This window comes from Biomphalaria glabrata, chromosome 2 (genome assembly GCF_947242115.1).
Source record: "Biomphalaria glabrata chromosome 2, xgBioGlab47.1, whole genome shotgun sequence".
Classification (NCBI taxonomy): domain Eukaryota; kingdom Metazoa; phylum Mollusca; class Gastropoda; family Planorbidae; genus Biomphalaria; species Biomphalaria glabrata.
In genome coordinates this window covers 26,562,796-26,583,789 of record NC_074712.1, presented here as the reverse complement: position 1 = coordinate 26,583,789, position 20,994 = coordinate 26,562,796, and the positions used below count along the sequence as shown (strand labels likewise).

Genomic DNA, 20,994 nt, shown 5'->3' with positions numbered 1-20,994 from the left:
TACACATGCATATATTGCTATTACAGGCAAAGTTGTGAACCTTTATTTGATTTTCCCTTCAATTTGTACAGCACACTTTCCAGTTTTTCAATGACTTTCTCTTGTTTCCTGCATGTTTCTTCCACTTTCCTCAATTTCTGCACTTTGTCCTGAAGTCTTTGTAGGAGTTCCTGTTGTGAGGCATGTGCGTGGGACATTTTTAAATAATCTTTTTCTTTGTCGTTTTTCTAGAAACAAACAATAAAATAAAAGTTCAACCAACAACATGTTGTGCATTGTTTTAACCCTTTTTTAATATATATAATATATATATTATATATGAATTTTTGTTTAAAGAGTGTTTCGAGCAAGTTGAAGAAAATTTATTTGAAATTGTTCTGGCAAAAATATTCTAAAACATTTCTTTATATAGAAGTGGTTGGTAAGTTTTCATTATTAAATAAAACAAATCTACAACTGTTGTAAAATTAAAGATATTTACAAATGGTCTTTATGACATAAAAATATATTGTTTCTTTATTGACCTATGTTTAGATATTGTATTTAGGTTGAACAATTTTAAACTCTAATTGGATCCTACCTTAATAAGTTCATTCTGTAGTTTCTGTACTTTAGTTTTGTACTCCTTGAGCTCTGTTGTTTGTGCTGCCAACTTTTGTCTTAATGTTGCTGTGGGGAGGACATTTTCATTCAAAATTGATACATGCAACAAAAGACAAATACACACAGTGTCAGAGAAAGACAGAAAAAAAAAGGATGAGGATTAGAAAGAAAAAAAATAGGAGAATTATAGCAAAACACATTTTATTGTAAATAGGTATAGCTAATAAAGACTACTAGATTCTGCATTTATTATTATGATGAGCTATTTTTATTATTAGGCTATGTGTTTTGATAGTTACCATATCTTGCTTGAAGTTCTGGTCTGGCCAATGAGTCTAAATCAGCAGCATCAATTAACAGCTTCCTACTATCATCATAATGATGAACATCTAACCTTAGCTTGCTGTTCTCTCCTTCTAACTGACGTATCTTAAAAATCATTTTTATTCATTAGAAATTGTTTTGCCATTAGCAGTGATGAAAATTACAATAATAATTAACTTCAAAATTATATTTTTATTTCATTTGATTAGCAATCAAAATTAAAACATAATTCATTGTTATTAAATCCTATTAGTATTTCCAGAACTCTAGTGCTATGTTAGCTCAATCTCTATTACATTTAAGCAATGGTTGGCAACATATTTTAGCATTAATGTTTAATCAAATGTCTGAACTTTTCATATAATGTATAAAATTTAAACCTATTATAAACAATGTAAAAGATCTCATGGAACTACTCATGAAAGAATCATCTTTCTTATTAAGAAAAATTCTGATTCAGAGTTAAAAGACTCAAATTCATGAAATTTGTATCATTAAGTTGGTAGTTTGATTATTCACTTTAAGTCATTTTGTTACCCAAGTCTTTCTTCTTTCTAAATAAATATGATGCTAGTGAATGTGATTTATTAAAAATGTTTGTTTTGTTTAACATGCTTTAGATGTATTCTACCCCAAAACTGTGAGATGTGTGACAGAGAGGCCAAAACCGCTACTTTTGCAACTTGGCCACCATACAATGGGGCTTGAGTTTGAATCCAACATGAGCAGAGTTGTGTTTGCTGAGCATCTAAAAGGGGCATGAAAACCTTCTCCCTGCTACCAGCTCCTCCCCCCACTAATTCACAAAAGAAATTGGACCATAGCACATTGAGAAGGCTATAAACATGAATGTGGTATAGAAAAACAATCAAAAATGAAAATTAAAAAAAAAATCTCCACAGGATAATGGGGTGGGGCAGGGCTCAAACCCAGGATCACTGAGACAGCTGATGAGAGTTGCAGAACTAAGCAGCCATGTATGCTGACATTTATATTTATTGAACTTTTGACCTCTAAAAATTGGCTTCTGTTGATTTTGCACATGAAAAATTTAAAAACTCTAATGCAACAATTTAAAAAATTAACAAGTTAATTATTTGTCTTAATCTTTGTCTAATTCACAAAAACATTTTTTGAGCTTAGTTGAATTGTATTAGTGATAATGTACCTGGACAAGTTTTATTTATTTCCCTTTATGCACACAAGAACTAATTTTTTGGGGGGGCTATTCAGGTTGATGTATTTATTTACCTGTGTTCTTAAAGTCATAATATCTTGACCCATTCTCTGGACAGCAGTTCTATAGTTGTCAAGGTCCCGCATCTGATGTTCTAATACATTCATGTGTGTATGATCAAGATCATTAGGATCCCTGATACAAAAAAATAAATAATAAATTCTCCCAAATTTCATCCTATTGTCAAGGGCACAAGGTTGTAATAAACACAATGAAACTATGGTGTACACTACATTATGTTCAGTAGGCTACATCAACAATAACGCCAAACTTTCTCTTTACCTGTGCCATTTAAACAGTTTAAAACGTAGCTAAATGGAGTCATGATGACCCAGAAATGAGTTCAAAAGTTATATCAGCCACCAACTGATAGTGAAAATGTTGCTCACCTAGTGATGGCTGTTGTTGTCGTTGTAGTGTACGCCCCTCTGTCAGGAGGCCCCACAAGACGTGAAGGGGCAGCGGGTTTCGACCTGTCACTCTTGGGGTTAGGGTCCACAAAAATGTACTGATACTCAGGTAGAATGTTTTCTACCGCATCGTATGGAGGTAGTTCACCGTCTTTGATGGGCTGGAGAAAAAAAATATGTTAACTATTACCAAACAGAACCGAAAAAATTACTAAAGTAAATAGAGAATTTTCAGAATAACAGCCAGACGTGAGCCTTAAAAACTGAGGAAAGACTTGAAACTAGGAAGAAAATGACAGCCCAATTCAGCCAATAACAAGAAGTCAGGTTTCCTGTGAGAGAGTCCACACGATCTATTAGAATATAATTAGACAGATGATATCAAGTTGTTCTTATTTCTGTGACTAACATTTGACACTATCATGTGACCAGCAAAACGAGTCATGTGACCAGCACAACGCATCGTGTGTTTCTCTTTTCTTCAAGAAATATAAACTAAGAGCTAGCTGATAGAAACATGGACTTCAATAGAACACCACATAGAAATCTGACCTTTACTTGGATTACGTCATGCAAGTACCACTCTAATGTGTAACAGGCCTAATTAAAAGTCAATAACTATTTGTGTTCTTTTGCGGTAGATATGTTTTAGAAGATTGTAGTAGAAGATTGTTAGGCCTATAGAGTATTTGAGACTTATTAAAGTTTCTAAATAAAAGGATATCATTGGTCTTGTATTGATCTATAGATCGCAAGGTCTGAAATAGAAACTTTACTTTTTTACTGTAATTGATCGGATCATTGCCGCTACAAAATCTAGATCTTTAACAAATATACAACGCTTATATATATATATGGCTCCTTTTGTCTCGAAAGGCAATGGATGCGCCCAAATGAGTCACTGGTTTTGGCTTAATCTTGAGATGGGGCAGAATCTGGTGTGGCTAATCAAGCCAATTCTAAAACGGCAGACTTTTCCACAATTCGTACATGTGTATGCCTCTGATTCAGGGCTAGCGGACAGGGCAGCTTTCTTTTTTTTTTCCCTCTTGATTAAGGCCGCTTCAATTCTTTTGTTCTCAGCAAGGGTTGTCCCAGCACGCACAGTCTGTCTCCATGCACTCCGGTCTTTGGCTATGTTTTCCCACATACTTTCGCTGATGCCTGTGGCTCTCATGTCTCGCTTGCAGACATCTCTATATGTTAGTGTTGGGCGGCCCTTGGGTCTGACTCCTTCCACAAGCTCAGCATATAAGATATCTTTTGGGATTCTACCATCTGGCATGCGGGTGACATGTCCGAGCCAGCGTAATCTTCTTTGTGTCAGGAGAGCATACATGCTGTTCATATTGGCCAATCTCAAAACTTTCTGATTGGAAACATGGTCCCTCCAAGAGATGCCCATTATGCGTCTCAGGCAGCGCAAGTGGAAACTATTCAATCTGTGCTCTTGGTACATGTATGTTGACCAGCTTTCACTGCCATAAAGGAGAGTGCTTACAACACAGGCGTTGTAGACTAGGATTTTGGTCGCTGTGGTCAATTTACCATTTTCCCAGACGCGCTTGGAGAGTTTTGCCAATGCTGTGATACTGACAATTGCAACGCTTACAACACAATACCCTAATTCTATACACAAGCTATATTTCACCTTAGGTTAGTATATTTTATATATATAAACAAAATTAGTTATTACGACTAATTGCATAATTAAGTTTTTGATTTTTTTATTGATTCATATGCTATAATGTTTTCATCGAGCATTGAGCTTGTATACACAATTTGATGACTATTGGAGGAGTAGAAAAGGTGATCGAAAATTCGATTGCAAAAAACCAAACATCCAAGAAAGAACACGGTGGATTAATATAAGAATTGTAAATAAAGAATACAAATTAGGAAATGATTATTATTTTTCTTTTCCTTCTTCGAGATACAAAACAAAATAGTAGATTACAAATAGTTAAAAAAAAACTATTGGTTAATTTTGTTTATTGATTCTTGTGTTATCAGCTAAAAGAAATAATTGTGCACAATTTCAGCTTGATCCGAGATTGGGTGTGAGAGAAATAACATGTAGTCCTACAAACTTTTTTACCAGACAGATTGAGTTGATGTAATGTTTGTAAAAAAAAAAAAAAGGGAAGGCGGTCCATGACAAATAGATAGCCTGGGTACCAAATCAACGGACGTAACCGGTGGGTAATGCGAGTTATTGTATAATGCTAAGGTCCAATTAGTTTCCAGTATTGCAAGACCGGCCTACCGGGTATTAAGGAAGATGGTTAGACCTAGACTAGTTGCATGGATCTACGCAGGACTACACAGCGTATATGCCTACACATCTTACTATGAAATATACCAGACTAATTTTGTGCTTAAATGTTAACCAATTTGAGAGAGAGAGAGAGAGAGAGAGATTAAAAAGATAGAGTTAAAACTTCCTATACCTGTTTTGAAAATTATTTAATTTTTATCCTAAAATCTTATTGGTTTGTGAAAGACTTATTTAAAAAATAAAACTTTTAAAAGTTAAAATCTCTAACTATTCAAATATTGTATTAATATAAGTCTAGTTTATCTTTTAGACGAATCCTAACTTTAAAAACATTCCAGAAGCAAGTTCATAAAAAGAAAAGAAGTCTACTTCATAATTACATCCCAAACAAAAGCAGCGGCACTAATAGCTCCGCGCACGCCAAGCAACTACCTTTGACTGGTACGGAAGTCACCGTCGTAAATGTGGTAATTAGAAGTATCGATAAACTATCCAACTTTATTGATGAGTTCAATTTCCATGGCCTCGGTTATTAGTTGCCGGAAGCTTTATTACTTGAGAGGAGAGGCAGAACTACAGGAGGAGGGAGAAAAGTTAACACAGGAGGATAGAGGAAAAAAAACGTTAACACAGGAGGATAAAGAGGAAAAATAGAAATAAAGAGAAAATGTAATGGAAGGAGAGAAAAAGAAGAAAAAAGGAAGTCAAAGAACCATTTAACTTAATAATACTGTAAGACTGTAACCCAGATATGAACAAGCAAAATACAAAAAAAAAATATTTTTTTTTGAAAAAGCAAAGCTTTATAGTTTGGGCCAGTCAAGTAATGGGCTTTGTTGCTGCACATAAAAATTTTATATGTGTCAGTCGCGAATAGCCCAATTTTTTACTAAAAGAAATTATTTTTTTTTAACGCGATTTCATGTTTTAGCTTTCTAAATACGCTATGATCCTATGACTTATCTGGACCAATTTGTAAAGGGGAAAACAAGGAGGTATCTGGGTTATCGCTTTTTAAATGTATTTATACGAAAAATAAAAGTGAGCGACCTGACTTGGAACTCGAGGGTCAAGGCCTTCTGAACCTCTTCATATCAATACAGTAATCACTGTGCCAGGAGCTGCTTAGGAAGATATGTTTTAAAGTTATTTATAATTATTCAATTTTTTTTCTACTTATACCACTTTACAGTGAAGGAAAATTTCTTTCCCTTGTTCGAGATATAAAACAAAATAATTAATTTAACCCATGTGTTGGCATATAGAGAAATAATTGTGCTGTTTCCATAAAATTGTAGATTCCCTGCCATTACTAGCAATGGGGTCTGGGGAGCGCTAGCGCGGGTCGAAGCCCCGCCGCCAAGCACTATATCTGGTATTGAAAGCCAACAAAATGCATATTCTGAGGTATCTACAGTGCATTTTCCTGCTATTAAAAAGTTTTATTTCAAAAACCTAATGTGCTATTCTTACTGACTTAGACCCTACCGCGCCGTTCGGAGCATTTGACGTCAAGCTTTTTCCATAAAAATCTGTCACTGGTAATGTCTGAAGCCTCTTCCCACCTGCCATGGGGACCTCAATGAATGAGTGCGTAATTCATTTTGTCGGAGAACATGTCCCGCAAACCTCATGTGTCGCTCTCTCACAATCTTACTAAAAGGTCGACTCCCAGTTCGGCATAGGATTTCCTTGATTTAAACCCGATCTCTATAACTGACTTCTAAAATCTGTCTTAGCCATCTTTGTTGAGCCACATTTAGTGTTTTTCAATTTCGGCAGATGACTATTCACTACAGTTTATTAAGGGAGCCCTGCCACCGGTAAAAATGTGTAACCACTCTTGAAAACGCTCTTGGAATTAAGTGAGTGTAGTTTGCTTTAGATTTTATATCGAAAAGAGAAGTTTTATCGTCAAAATCATCTGTTGGGGGTTTTCCACCTCAAAATGCTCTGTAGGGGGATCGTAAACTCAAAAACCATCTGGAGGGGTTTTAAACTTTAAACAAATGCCATCTGTAGAAGAGGGGTTTAAACTCAAAACCCCCGATTGGATTGGCTACGCTCAAATAATTTTAGTGTGTAATTTGCTTTTTTTTTTATATAGAAGAGGTATTTTTAGCATTAAACCTCTCTGAATGGGGGTTTAAACTCAAAACCCCTTTGACAACGCTCATAGCATTTTGAGTGCGTAATTTGCTTTTTTTTCTTACACTGAAGATGTATTTTTTAGCCTCAAACCCCCCTGGCGGGGGGTTTAAACTCAAAACCTCTTTGGCTGCGTTCATAGATTTTAGTGTGAGTAATTAGCTTTTATTTATATTGAAGAGGTACTTTTTAGCTTCAAACTTCACTGGAGGGGAGTTTAAACTCAAAACCCCTTTGACTACACTCAAAATATTTTGAGTGTATAATTTGCTTTGTTTTAATTATTAAAGAGGTATTTTTTACCTTCAAACCCTGCTGAACAAGGGGGTTTAAACTAAAAACTAAGTCAAAACCCATTTAGCTACGCTCATAACATTTTGAGTGCGTAATTAACTTTTTTTTATATCGAAGAAGGGGTTTATCGTAAATTTTGGAGGGGGTTTTAAAATGAAAATCTCCCTTAACTGTGCTCTTGGAATTAGGGAATTTTCGTTTGCATTTTTGTTTTGTTTTGTTTTATAGAAGAGGGGGGGGGGGTTTAATGCAAAAACCCCAAGGAGGGGGTTTAAAACTCAAAACCCCTAGTAGGGGGTTTTAAACACAAACCCCTGGTAGGGGTTTTTAAACTCGAACCCCCCTGGTAGGGGGGTTTAAACTCAAAACCCCCTGGTAAGGGGTTTTAAACTCAAAACCCCATTGGTTGTGCTGGGGCAATTGATGGTTTAGTATTAAAATCTCACCTAAAATAAACAAAATCAAAGCATAAATCATTCACTAAATTCCGATCCCCCCCTCCAAGGGGGGATTTCATTTTGGGGGGGGGGGTTGAACCCCCCAAAATCCCCCTGGCTACGCCCATGGATGGTTATGCATGTCATTCATGGTATTAGTGACATTCTAAATCTTGCTATTGATGGTTATGCATGTCATGGTATTGATTGGAATTTATATCTTAGAATTGATGTCTATCAATGTTAAGGTATTATTGGCCATCTATGTCATGATATAGGTGACTATCTATGCCATGAAATAGGTGACTATCTATGCCATGATATAGGTGGCTATCTATGTCATGATATAGGTGACTATCTATGTAATGATATAGGTGGCTATCTATGACATGATATAGGTGACTATCTATGTCATGATAAAGGTGGCTATCTATGCCATGATATAGGTGGCTATCTATGCCATGATATAGGTGACTATCTATGCCATGATATAGGTGACTATCTATGCCGTGATATAGGTGATTATCTATGCCATGATATAGGTGGCTATCTATGACATGATATAGGTGGCTATCTATGCCATGATATAGGTGGCTATCTATGACATGATATAGGTGACTATCTATGACATGATATAGGTGACTATCTATGTCATGATATAGGTGGCTATCTATGCCATGATATAGGTGGCTATCTATGACATGATATAGGTGACTATCTATGACATGATATAGGTGACTATCTATGTCATGATATAGGTGGCTATCTATGTCATGATATAGGTGACTATCTATGCCATGATATAGGTGACTATCTATGCCATGATATAGGTGGCTATCTATGCCATGATATAGGTGGCTATCTATGACATGATATAGGTGGCTATCTATGACATGATATAGGTGACTATCTATGCCATGATATAGGTGGCTATCTATGCCATGATTTAGGTGGCTATCTATGACATGATATAGGTGACTATCTATGTCATGATTATAGGTGGCTATCTATGCCATGATATAGGTGACTATCTATGCCATGATATAGGTTACTATCTATGATATACTAAATACTAATATTTAAAAAAAAAAAGGGAGAGCCTATACATATATACATAAATAGAAACATGTGTGTGTGCAAGTCTGTCATGCACATCAAATATTACACATATTTCATTACAGTTCTTGTATTTACTCACTCCGTCTGTCTGTTATATATTCAAATATATGAATCAATCAAATAATTAGTCAATCAATAGTAGTAAGTAGTAACTAATTATTTTTGTTTATGTAGAAAAAGGGAGTTAAACCGTGTAGAATTGAGAGAGATGGCATTGGTTTTGTTTTTTAGAATTACTCCGACCTCTTTTTAAAAAAAGTATTTTTTTTACATTTTGCTTGTTTTTGTGAAGAGCTCCTGTGGCATTATTCTCAATAGGACTTGATCAGTTAGGCTTCTGATAGGGACAGTGTATCAGTACATTCTATGATTTGTTTGAATATAAATAAAAGTCAACGTCTCACACTTTGTTGGGCAGGGTCAGAGATAACGATGCACTAAACTCAACTCTTTTAAAGCATGCAAGCAGAATTCCTTTTGAAGACGTTTTATTTTTGAATGAACTTAATGACCACCCAGCAAAGGTTTTATAGGCTACACAATTAGTGGGCAGCTACGATTTATTATCCACGTGATCTTTGGTCAACTTACCTCGGATGTATACGGCCGGTAATACATGGTAGCCATTGTTGAGAATTTGTTAATGCGCTGTAAGAGAGGTCGGTCGTATAATCTACATGGGTTCACTTCGATCTGACACAAACTTGTCAAAACAATGAACTTTCACAACTTTGAAGTAACAAAACTGAATCCCGGAAAAAACGATTTCAGCTGTTCACTTTATTGAACTTAGAGTAATCTTTTTGTTTATAACTTTGAAAAAACATTCAATAAAGTTATTTTTATACATTCAACAATGCAATTATTTTTTTTACAATCACACGGCCTCTTCAATCTTGTGGAGTGTGACTTGCCATAGTGTTGACTAAGATTGCCTAGCGACACCACAGCCGACCCCTTTCTACAGTCCAACACAGCACACAGCTAAAATACAACACTACGATATGTCATTCAACACGCCAAGTACTGGGCGGAGAGGGGGGGGGAAGCTTTACAATTTCCGAATTTCCCCTCCCTCTATTTTCCCTTAACTGGGGAAAAAAGTCAACAAGCGGATCTTTGGAAAAAAAAACAACTTCTTAGATCAATAACAAGTGCTAGCCCCCCTCCCCCTTCTGGTTGAAGTGTATTAGGACCAAGTGGAAAGATTAGACAACAGACGAGATTCAACAGAACATTAGAGCCAGGGTAGATCTAGATCTACACGATACGATACTGACTTTCTTTTTAGAGGTACATGTTCTATTTAAAGAAAACCTGAATTATCCACTATAGCACTAGGCCACTAGCAAGCCGAAGCACTTTATGTGGCCGTTGGGTAGAAAGAAAGAAAAAAAAAAGGAGGAAGTGCTACTGAATTTAGTGACCTAATGTATAGGACGATCTTTTTTCACATTTTTTATTTATTCTGTTACATCTTTTTAAAAATGAGAATCTTATAACACGTTTTACATAGTAAGTCTCGAAAGATTAAAAGCGCTTTCAGAAGTTCAACTTTTGTCTTCTAAAAGCGTACTACTTTAAAAAATAGAAATACTTATGCATATTTTATGCACAAATATTCTAACTATTTTTAAAACAAGGTAGAAAAGTAGAGTGCATTAGATATTTATCGTACAGTCCGTACACTCCATATAGTATTAGCAAACACACTGTACACTCATTTTCACTGAATTGGAATATTGAAAATGTATTCATATTTGCAATTCTTAATATTGCTCTTGTATGTAATACATATTATGTATGCAAGCAACTCTGATTTCACTCGCCCATTGTATGACAATAATTTATTTTAACAACTTTTCATTCTCCTCTAGAGCCAATATGTCAAACACCAGCTCATACTGCGTGACAAAAAATTTAATTAACATTTCAGAAAGATCACTTTATTAAGTATTAAATTAATATCTATTGACCTCTAAAACCTAGTGTTCTATCTATGGAACTTGTTTCTTTTTATCAAGTATCAGTAACATCCATTTTTGCCTATGACCACCCCACATTTCAGTCCTTTAAAGTTTACTACATTATAGTAACGTAAAGTTAGGATTAATTTAAAAAATATATTATTTAGTTATTAAATTATTTTTTAAAAAATTAATACAATTAGTCACGTTTTTTTTTTTTTTGCGTCAGTATATCATCCCGAAGGACCGTAACTTAAACAGAACTGAGCTCTTTAGCTGAGCTAGAGCAAAGTCCAAATTAGAAAGTGGCGAGCAGAGTGACCACCGGAGACCCAGCACTAGGAGACACGCTCAATGTTTTTTTTTTAATCTGTTTATTTGGCTTTATTTTGCTTACAGACTACAGACAACAGTTAGACTATAGACAACAGTTAGACTATAGACAACAGTTAGACTATAGACAACAGTTAGACTATAGACAACAGTTAGACTACAGACAACAGTTAGACTACAGACAACAGTTAGACTATAGATAACAGTTAGACTATAGACAACAGTTAGACTATAGACAACAGTTACACTACAGACAACAGTTAGACTACAGACAACAGTTAGACTATAGACAACAGTTACACTACAGACAACAGTTAGACTATAGACAACAGTTAGACTATAGACAACAGTTAGACTATAGACAACAGTTAGACTACAGACAACAGTTAGACTACAGACAACAGTTAGACTACAGACAACAGTTACACTACAGACAACAGTTAGACTATAGACAACAGTTACACTACAGACAACAGTTACACTACAGACAACAGTTAGACTACAGACAACAGTTAGACTATAGACAACAGTTACACTACAGACAACAGTTAGACTATAGACAACAGTTAGACTACAGACAACAGTTACACTACAGACAACAGTTAGACTACAGACAACAGTTACACTACAGACAACAGTTAGACTATAGACAACAGTTAGACTACAGACAACAGTTAGACTACAGACAACAGTTACACTACAGACAACAGTTACACTACAGACAACAGTTACACTATAGACAACAGTTAGACTATAGACAACAGTTAGACTATAGACAACAGTTAGACTATAGACAACAGTTAGACTACAGACAACAGTTACACTACAGACAACAGTTACACTACAGACAACAGTTACACTATAGACAACAGTTAGACTATAGACAACAGTTAGACTATAGCCAACAGTTAGACTACAGACAACAGTTACACTATAGACAACAGTTAGACTATAGACAACAGTTACACTATAGACAACAGTTAGACTATAGACAACAGTTACACTATAGACAACAGTTAGACTACAGACAACAGTTAGACTATAGACAACAGTTAGACTATAGACAACAGTTAGACTATAGACAACAGTTAGACTATAGACAACAGTTACACTATAGACAACAGTTAGACTATAGACAACAGTTAGACTACAGACAACAGTTAGACTATAGACAACAGTTAGACTATAGACAACAGTTAGACTATAGACAACAGTTACACTATAGACAACAGTTAGACTATAGACAACAGTTAGACTATAGACAACAGTTAGACTATAGCCAACAGTTAGACTATAGACAACAGTTAGACTATAGACAACAGTTAGACTACAGACAACAGTTAGACTACAGACAACAGTTAGACTACAGACAACAGTTAGACTATAGACAACAGTTACACTATAGACAACAGTTACACTATAGACAACAGTTAGACTATAGACAACAGTTAGACTATAGACAACAGTTAGACTATAGACAACAGTTAGACTATAGACAACAGTTAGACTATAGCCAACAGTTAGACTATAGACAACAGTTAGACTATAGACAACAGTTAGACTATAGACAACAGTTAGACTATAGACAACAGTTAGACTATAGACAACAGTTAGACTATAGACAACAGTTAGACTATAGACAACAGTTAGACTATAGCCAACAGTTAGACTATAGCCAACAGTTAGACTATAGACAACAGTTAGACTATAGACAACAGTTAGACTATAGACAACAGTTAGACTACAGACAACAGTTAGACTATAGCCAACAGTTAGACTACAGACAACAGTTAGACTACAGACAACAGTTAGACTACAGACAACAGTTAGACTATAGACAACAGTTAGACTATAGACAACAGTTAGACTATAGACAACAGTTAGACTACAGACAACAGTTAGACTATAGCCAACAGTTAGACTATAGACAACAGTTAGACTATAGACAACAGTTAGACTATAGACAACAGTTAGACTATAGACAACAGTTAGACTATAGCCAACAGTTAGACTATAGCCAACAGTTAGACTATAGCCAACAGTTAGACTATAGACAACAGTTAGACTATAGACAACAGTTAGACTATAGCCAACAGTTAGACTATAGACAACAGTTAGACTATAGACAACAGTTAGACTATAGACAACAGTTAGACTATAGACAACAGTTAGACTATAGACAACAGTTAGACTATAGACAACAGTTAGACTATAGACAACAGTTAGACTATAGCCAACAGTTAGACTATAGCCAACAGTTAGACTATAGACAACAGTTAGACTATAGACAACAGTTAGACTATAGACAACAGTTAGACTACAGACAACAGTTAGACTATAGCCAACAGTTAGACTACAGACAACAGTTAGACTACAGACAACAGTTAGACTACAGACAACAGTTAGACTATAGACAACAGTTAGACTATAGACAACAGTTAGACTATAGACAACAGTTAGACTACAGACAACAGTTAGACTATAGCCAACAGTTAGACTATAGACAACAGTTAGACTATAGACAACAGTTAGACTATAGACAACAGTTAGACTATAGCCAACAGTTAGACTATAGCCAACAGTTAGACTATAGCCAACAGTTAGACTATAGCCAACAGTTAGACTATAGACAACAGTTAGACTATAGACAACAGTTAGACTACAGACAACAGTTAGACTACAGACAACAGTTAGACTATAGCCAACAGTTAGACTATAGCCAACAGTTAGACTATAGACAACAGTTAGACTATAGACAACAGTTAGACTATAGACAACAGTTAGACTATAGACAACAGTTAGACTATAGACAACAGTTAGACTACAGACAACAGTTAGACTATAGCCAACAGTTAGACTACAGACAACAGTTAGACTACAGACAACAGTTAGACTACAGACAACAGTTAGACTATAGCCAACAGTTAGACTATAGACAACAGTTAGACTATAGACAACAGTTAGACTATAGACAACAGTTAGACTATAGACAACAGTTAGACTATAGCCAACAGTTAGACTATAGCCAACAGTTAGACTATAGCCAACAGTTAGACTATAGACAACAGTTAGACTATAGACAACAGTTAGACTATAGACAACAGTTACACTACAGACAACAGTTACACTACAGACAACAGTTAGACTATAGACAACAGTTAGACTATAGACAACAGTTAGACTATAGACAACAGTTAGACTATAGACAACAGATAAAACATTAAAACTTGCTGTCTTCTTATTGAGAAAAATAGTGAGTAGGTCGGGAAAAATAATTTCTTTCCGGGGATTCGCCGACACCTTTTAGTTGTCGAAGGAGCGTTCTTAAATTTGTTTTGGATCAAGAATCCCTTTACTAGTAGCCTATACTGTTGTAAATCTAAGGCAAGCACTTAATTAAGGAAGATTAACAGTTACAATGAATGAACTAAATAAATTAATCGAGACAAACCAACAGAATGCAAAGTTCTCTACGTTCTTTTTTACAACTTAGCCGGAATTCACCATGTCTACAGTTCACTGGAATCACACAGGACAGCTCTTAGCCCTAGCTAGACAGTTCACTGGAATCACACAGGACAGCTCTTAGCCCTAGCTAGACAGTTCACTGGAATCACACAGGACAGCTCTTAGCCCTAGCTAGACAGTTCACTGGAATCACACAGGACAGCTCTTAGCCCTAGCTAGACAGTTCAGACTCTCATTACTTCAACGGATCTACAGCAGTCCTTCTTCCTAGTATCGACATGCCTTCTCCTACCATCAGTTTTGGCACGAAGGGCGCAGCTACACCATTGTCAACTTCTCAGCTCAGTTCGTCCCGTAAAGATTCAGTTGCACTACAAGGTAGTGGACGTTGTCTCGTTGGTCAGTGCAGTTGGCTAGTCCGTCCTTGAGACGATGTCGTGATCGTTGCGTTGACTTCTTCACGACTGTTGTCGCTGAAGCTCGCCTTCTGACACGTATAGAGGAAGTGGCGATCCCTGCAGTTGTCATCAGAGCAGTTGGTCCTGCACGCCGCTTTACCCAGTCTTCTCGATGGACGTCTCGTGATATGCTTGTAGACCCACAGTAGCCATGGTTTCAAACACATTGTCATTTTCAGACACGTCACTAAGGTATGCCCATGAAGCACCCTTACGTTTGTTCATCAAGTGCTGGCTCAGGTTCCGCTTGATTAGAATCACCATCGATGACACTGTCAATGGTTAAGGCAGAAGTACAAATGTCTTTTGGGTCCAGGCTTTCTTGGTGTGTTTCTTGGCATTTGCATTCTCCATTTGAGGCGCCGCACGTACAGTTCTTGTTAAACTCCTGGTAGCAGTTATGAAGCTTCGAAGTCTCTCCTCGATATTGGACGATAGACAGAGGTCTTTAAGGTCCAAAGCGATAGGCTCGGACGCAGGCCCAAAGTTGTCTTGATCTGTCCAGTTTCAGTCGCGTAGCAGACTTCTTCTCTTTCTTCTACTGCTTCTATCTTTTAAAGTCTGTAATAATCGTTGAAATCATGGTAGCAATCATTTTCACATTTCTCGTCTTGAAAGTCATAATGGCAGGTTATCGTTGTCACAGACAGCACCAACACCACCATCGCATTCTTTGTAACTACCAGTATGGCAACAGTCTTGAATGAGTGACGGTCATTGTTGAATAATGTTGGACTTCTCCCTTTTAAAGGTTCGATCTGGGCTTGCACGGTATGTATTAGTTTGTCCATTGAATGATTCGTCGAATCCTGCCAGGTACTAATTTTTTCACTTTGTTCTCCTAACGAGTCCGGCATGGTGTAAAAAAAGCTCGCCAATATCCAGTTCTACCTCAAACAGGTAGATCTAAGGATCTTCCCCTTCATCTACCAGGTCTTGTCGAAGACGTGCTCTTATTTTTTCCTTGCCCAAATGATCTTCAGCTCAGTTACAGTGATTTATTAATTAATTAAACCAATAAATTAATCGAGACTCACAAACCAACAGGATGCAAAGTTCGCTAAGTTCTTTTTTACAACTTAGCCGGAATCCACCATGTCTCAATTTCCTGTCCTGTTTTTCCATCTCTTCTGTGGAACAGTGCTCTAGTACACACCATAAATATGAACGCGGTAACAGAGTTACAACAATACTTTTGGAAAAAAACTCTTCAAGTCAGTCTTCCAGTGTCTAGTTAATATCACTTCTGTTCCCAAATGATACACTTGGGAAACAGCCGCTTTGAGAATATATACATTTCGTGATCTTAGTAGCTGTAAATAAGTATAAGTATTAATAAAGATGTAAAGTAAATATTAATAAAGATGTAATGTAAATATTAATAAAGATGTAATGTAAATATTAAATGAAGATGTAATGTTGATAGTAAATGAAGATGCAAATACTAAATGTAAAAGTAATACCTCTATGAAAATGTAATCACAGTATCATGGATAAAATACAAACAGTGGATAGATCAAGAGTTAAGGCGAATATGTGGCGCCTGGGGGAGCTTCCAGTGCGTCTGCCTATTAAAGCTATTCCTCAAGTGGAGGAGTTCTTTTATTTCAAACCTATGCTAAGACGTCGAGGAGAGATCAGGAGTGCATCCCAGCTATGATCATCTCTGTTACAGCTACATTAACACATTTTATACCAAAAGAAAATCCGCAAACAGACGCAGACGGCGAAAAGAAAATCTTAATCGACCATCGGCGGACAATGGTTATGCTAGCCCTGAAAGTTGCAAAATATGTAGGTCACAACTGGGGCTGCGTATCCATGGGAAATACTGCATTCCTCATTAATCTTCGGACTCGAAGACAAGCCTTATTATTATTATGATTTTTTTTTTAATTGGATCACGCAAGGGAAGAGTAGAGCGATACAAAGGTTACAAATATTTACTTTATCTAAGACAAATGTTTAATTTAGCTAAGACAAATGTTTACTTTAACTAAAACAAATATTTACTTTATCTAAGACATGTTTACTTTAACTAAAACAAATATTTACTTTATCTAAGACAAATGTTTACTTTATATAAGACATATATTTACTTTATCTAAGGCCAAGGAAAATGATCTTACAAGAAAACCTTGGTGCTATTGCTAAGCAGTAAGGCGCATCCATTGTCTTTCAAGGCAGAAAGAGTCCTGAAACAAAATTGAATAAGCACTTACCAGACGACCTTTGTTTAATCTCTGTAAATACATTCCAGGTGCCAATATCTCTTCTTCTTCAGGCTCTTCTACTTCATCGTCTGCTTTCTCTTCTTCCTTGGGGCGCGTGTCTGGAGAAGGTGTTCGGATCTGTAATACGTCTGCTGTATGGGGCGCCATGTCCAGACCTTCTCGTAACTCCATGGCTGGAAGAGTGTCTAAATTATTCATGGCAGCCATTGAGTCCGGTTGCTGAAAGAGCAACAATGAATACATATAAAAGTAAAAAGAAAATATTTCCGTCGCCCTGTTTCATCTAGTAACGTGCTCACGTCTGTGTTCCTCCTCCTGCACAATATTGGAGCTAGCACTCCTTTCTTTTTCTTTCTTATCTATTGCTCTCTTTCGTTCTTCATTCCAATAGTCCTAGTTCTCTTTTCTCCATTTCTCTCTTTCAAATCTTTATTTCTCTCTTTCAATTCTTTATTTCTCTCTTTCAATTCTTTATTTTTCTCTTTCATATCTTTATTTCTCTCTTTCATATCTTTATTTCTCTCTTTCAATTCTTTATTTCTCTCTTTCAATTCTTTATTTCTCTCTTTCATATTTTTATTTCTCTCTTGCAATTCTTTATTTCTCTTTCAATTCTTTATTTCTCTCTTTTAATTCTTTATTTCTCTCTTTCAATTCTTTATTTCTCTCTTTCATATCTTTATTTCTCTCTTTCAATTCTTTATTTTTCTCTTTCATATCATTATTTCTCACTTTCATATCTTTATTTCTCTCTTTCATATCTTTATTTCTCTCTTTCATATCTTTATTTCTCTCTTTCAATTCTTTATTTTTCTCTTTCATATCATTATTTCTCACTTTCATATCTTTATTTCTCTCTTTCATATCTTTATTTCTCTCTTTCAATTCTTTATTTTTCTCTTTCAATTCTTTATTTCTCACTTTCATATCTTCATTTCTCTCTTTCATATCTTTATTTCTCTCTTTCAATTCTTTATTTTTCTCTTTCATATCATTATTTCTCACTTTCATATCTTTATTTCTCACTTTCATATCATTATTTCTCTCTTTCATATCTTTATTTCTCACTTTCATATCTTTATTTCTCTCTTTCATATCTTTATTTCTCTCTTTCAATTCTTTATTTCTTACTTTTAATTCTTTATTTCTTTTTTTCAATTCTTTATTTCTCTCTTTCATATCTTTATTTTTCTCTTTCATATCATTATTTCTCTCTTTCATATCTTTATTTCTCTCTTTCATATCTTTATTTCTCTCTTTCAATTCTTTATTTCTTACTTTTAATTCTTTATTTCTTTCTTTCAATTCTTTATTTCTCTCTTTCATATCTTTATTTCCCTCTTTCATATCTTTATTTCTCTTTTTCTCCTTTCTTTATTTCTTTCTCCTTCTCCATTTATTTTATTAGATTCCATTTATTTTTGTATCTCTCATTTTCTATTTCTTTATCAATTTCTTATCTAGAAATTTTATTACACCTGATAAAGAGTAGTTGATACTTACATGAGTTGTAATTAATTTGAGAACCATTCCTACCAAAGGCGACCTGCCATCACTCATCTTCAGCTCTGAACCCTGGAACAGCAACAACTGGATATCATTGGAATCCCTTACGCAATTGGTCCACATTCAAATATTTCCATCAAACTTTTTAAAAAATTACTTACATTTATTCAATATCAACACATTTTTAATGTCCAATGAAAAAATCAAATAAATTCTAAATTATTCAACATAACATGAACTATATAAAGAAAATTGAAAAGGTATGTAGAAGATTTTACAGTTGAATTTAACACTCTATGACCTCTCTACATGTAAATGAAAGACATTTTATGTCTATGACTTCTCTACTTGTAAATGAAAGACACTCTATGCCCATGACTTCTCTACTTGTAAATGTAAGACACTCTATGCCCATGACTTCTCTACTTGTAAATGTAAGACACACTATGCCCATGACTTCTCTACTTGTAAATGAAAGACACTCTATGGCCATGACTTCTCTACATGTAAATGAAAGACACTCTATGCCCATGACTTCTCTACTTGTAAATGAAAGACACTCTATGCCCATGACTTCTCTACTTGTAAATGTAAGACACTCTATGCCCATGACTTCTCTACTTGTAAATGTAAGACACTCTATGCCCATGACTTCTCTACTTGTAAATGTAAATGATACTGAAACATTTTTCTTACCATAATCGGCACACTTTCAACGCGCATGCCCATTTTAGCTTTTTCTTGGCTAAGCTGTTGATAAACTTTCTGATCTAAGAGAAGTGAAGAAAACCCAACAGGACTTTGTATTCTCCAGAACTCATCTGTCATGGCTATACAGACAAACAAGAGAGCTTTATTGAATTACTGACAAAGGGTTTAAACGACAAATATTTAAAAGTAAGAAGAGCCATTGATAAAGTTCGACACATTTAAAGCATCTTGAACACTACAAAATGATTTACAGGCATGTACATTGTATCCTATACAGACACAACCAGCCCACACCTAACTAGCCCACACCAGTAGGAGGACAGCAAGAAATGGGAGCGGTTATGGTTCGATTTTGTAACCATCTTGCAACCATCTTGCATCGAGTGTGCGAGGACCAGCAGCCATCCAAACGTTGTTTTTATATTTCTAAATATTAAGAAGTTTTCCTATCTATCTATCTATCTATCTATCTATCTATCTATCTATCTATCTATCTATCTATCTATCTATCTATCATCTATCTATCTATCTATCTATCTATTTATCTATCTATCTATCTATCTATCATCTATCTATCTATCTATCATCTATCTATCTATCTATCTATCTATCTATCTATCTATCTATCTATCTATCTATCTATTTATCTATCTATCTATCTATCTATCTATCTATCTATCTATCTATCTATCTATCATCTATCTATCTATCTCTCTATCTATCTATCTATCTATCTATCTATCTATCTATCTATCTATCTATCTATCTAACTATCTATCAATCTATCTATCTAACTATCTTTCTATCTATCTATCTATCTATCTATCTATCTATCTATCTATCTATCTAACTATCTATCTATCTATCTATCTATCTATCTATCTATCTATCTATCTATCTATCTATCTATCTATCTATCTATCTATCTATCATTACAAATAATAGCATTACAAATACATTTCCTAAATACTAGTCACATAGTACCAGAAAACTACTTGTATACAATCTTAAACTATACATTTAGCTATAAAGAGTACACGACTTTGTCATATAATGCACACACCATAAAAGCATTTTGTTTCCCAGTACACAAATTCTACCAGTATTAATCTCACAATAAACAAATCCTACCAGTATTAGCCACACAAAACACTAATCCTACCAGTATTAGCCACAGACTACACCTACCAGTATTAGCCACACAAAACACTAATCCTACCAGTATTAGCCGCAGACTACACCTACCAGTATTAGCCACACAAAACACTAATCCTACCAGTATTAGCCACAGACTACACCTACCAGTATTAGCCACAGACTACACCTACCAGTATTAGCCACAGACTACACCTACCAGTATTAGCCACACAAAACACTAATCCTAGCAGTATTAGCCACAGACTACACCTACCAGTATTAGCCACACAAAACACTAATCCTACCAGTATTAGCCGCAGACTACACCTA

General features: G+C 35.3%; 1 protein-coding gene across 3 annotated transcripts in view; it reads right to left on the bottom strand.

Moving 5' to 3' along the window:
• The window catches only part of LOC106055756 (coiled-coil domain-containing protein 33-like), a 48,218-nt gene that overhangs the window by 5,952 nt on the left and 21,272 nt on the right, over positions 1-20,994 (bottom strand). For all 3 annotated transcript variants that reach the window (XM_013212189.2, XM_013212206.2, XM_013212197.2), the window contains exons 14-21: positions 19,513-19,646; positions 18,814-18,885; positions 17,299-17,529; positions 2,554-2,735; positions 2,179-2,299; positions 903-1,032; positions 581-669; positions 41-227 (exon numbers count right to left, since the gene is read on the bottom strand). In XM_013212189.2, the coding sequence (XP_013067643.2) occupies positions 41-227; positions 581-669; positions 903-1,032; positions 2,179-2,299; positions 2,554-2,735; positions 17,299-17,529; positions 18,814-18,885; positions 19,513-19,646 (1,146 nt within the window). The remainder of the gene's footprint in view (positions 1-40; positions 228-580; positions 670-902; positions 1,033-2,178; positions 2,300-2,553; positions 2,736-17,298; positions 17,530-18,813; positions 18,886-19,512; positions 19,647-20,994) is intronic.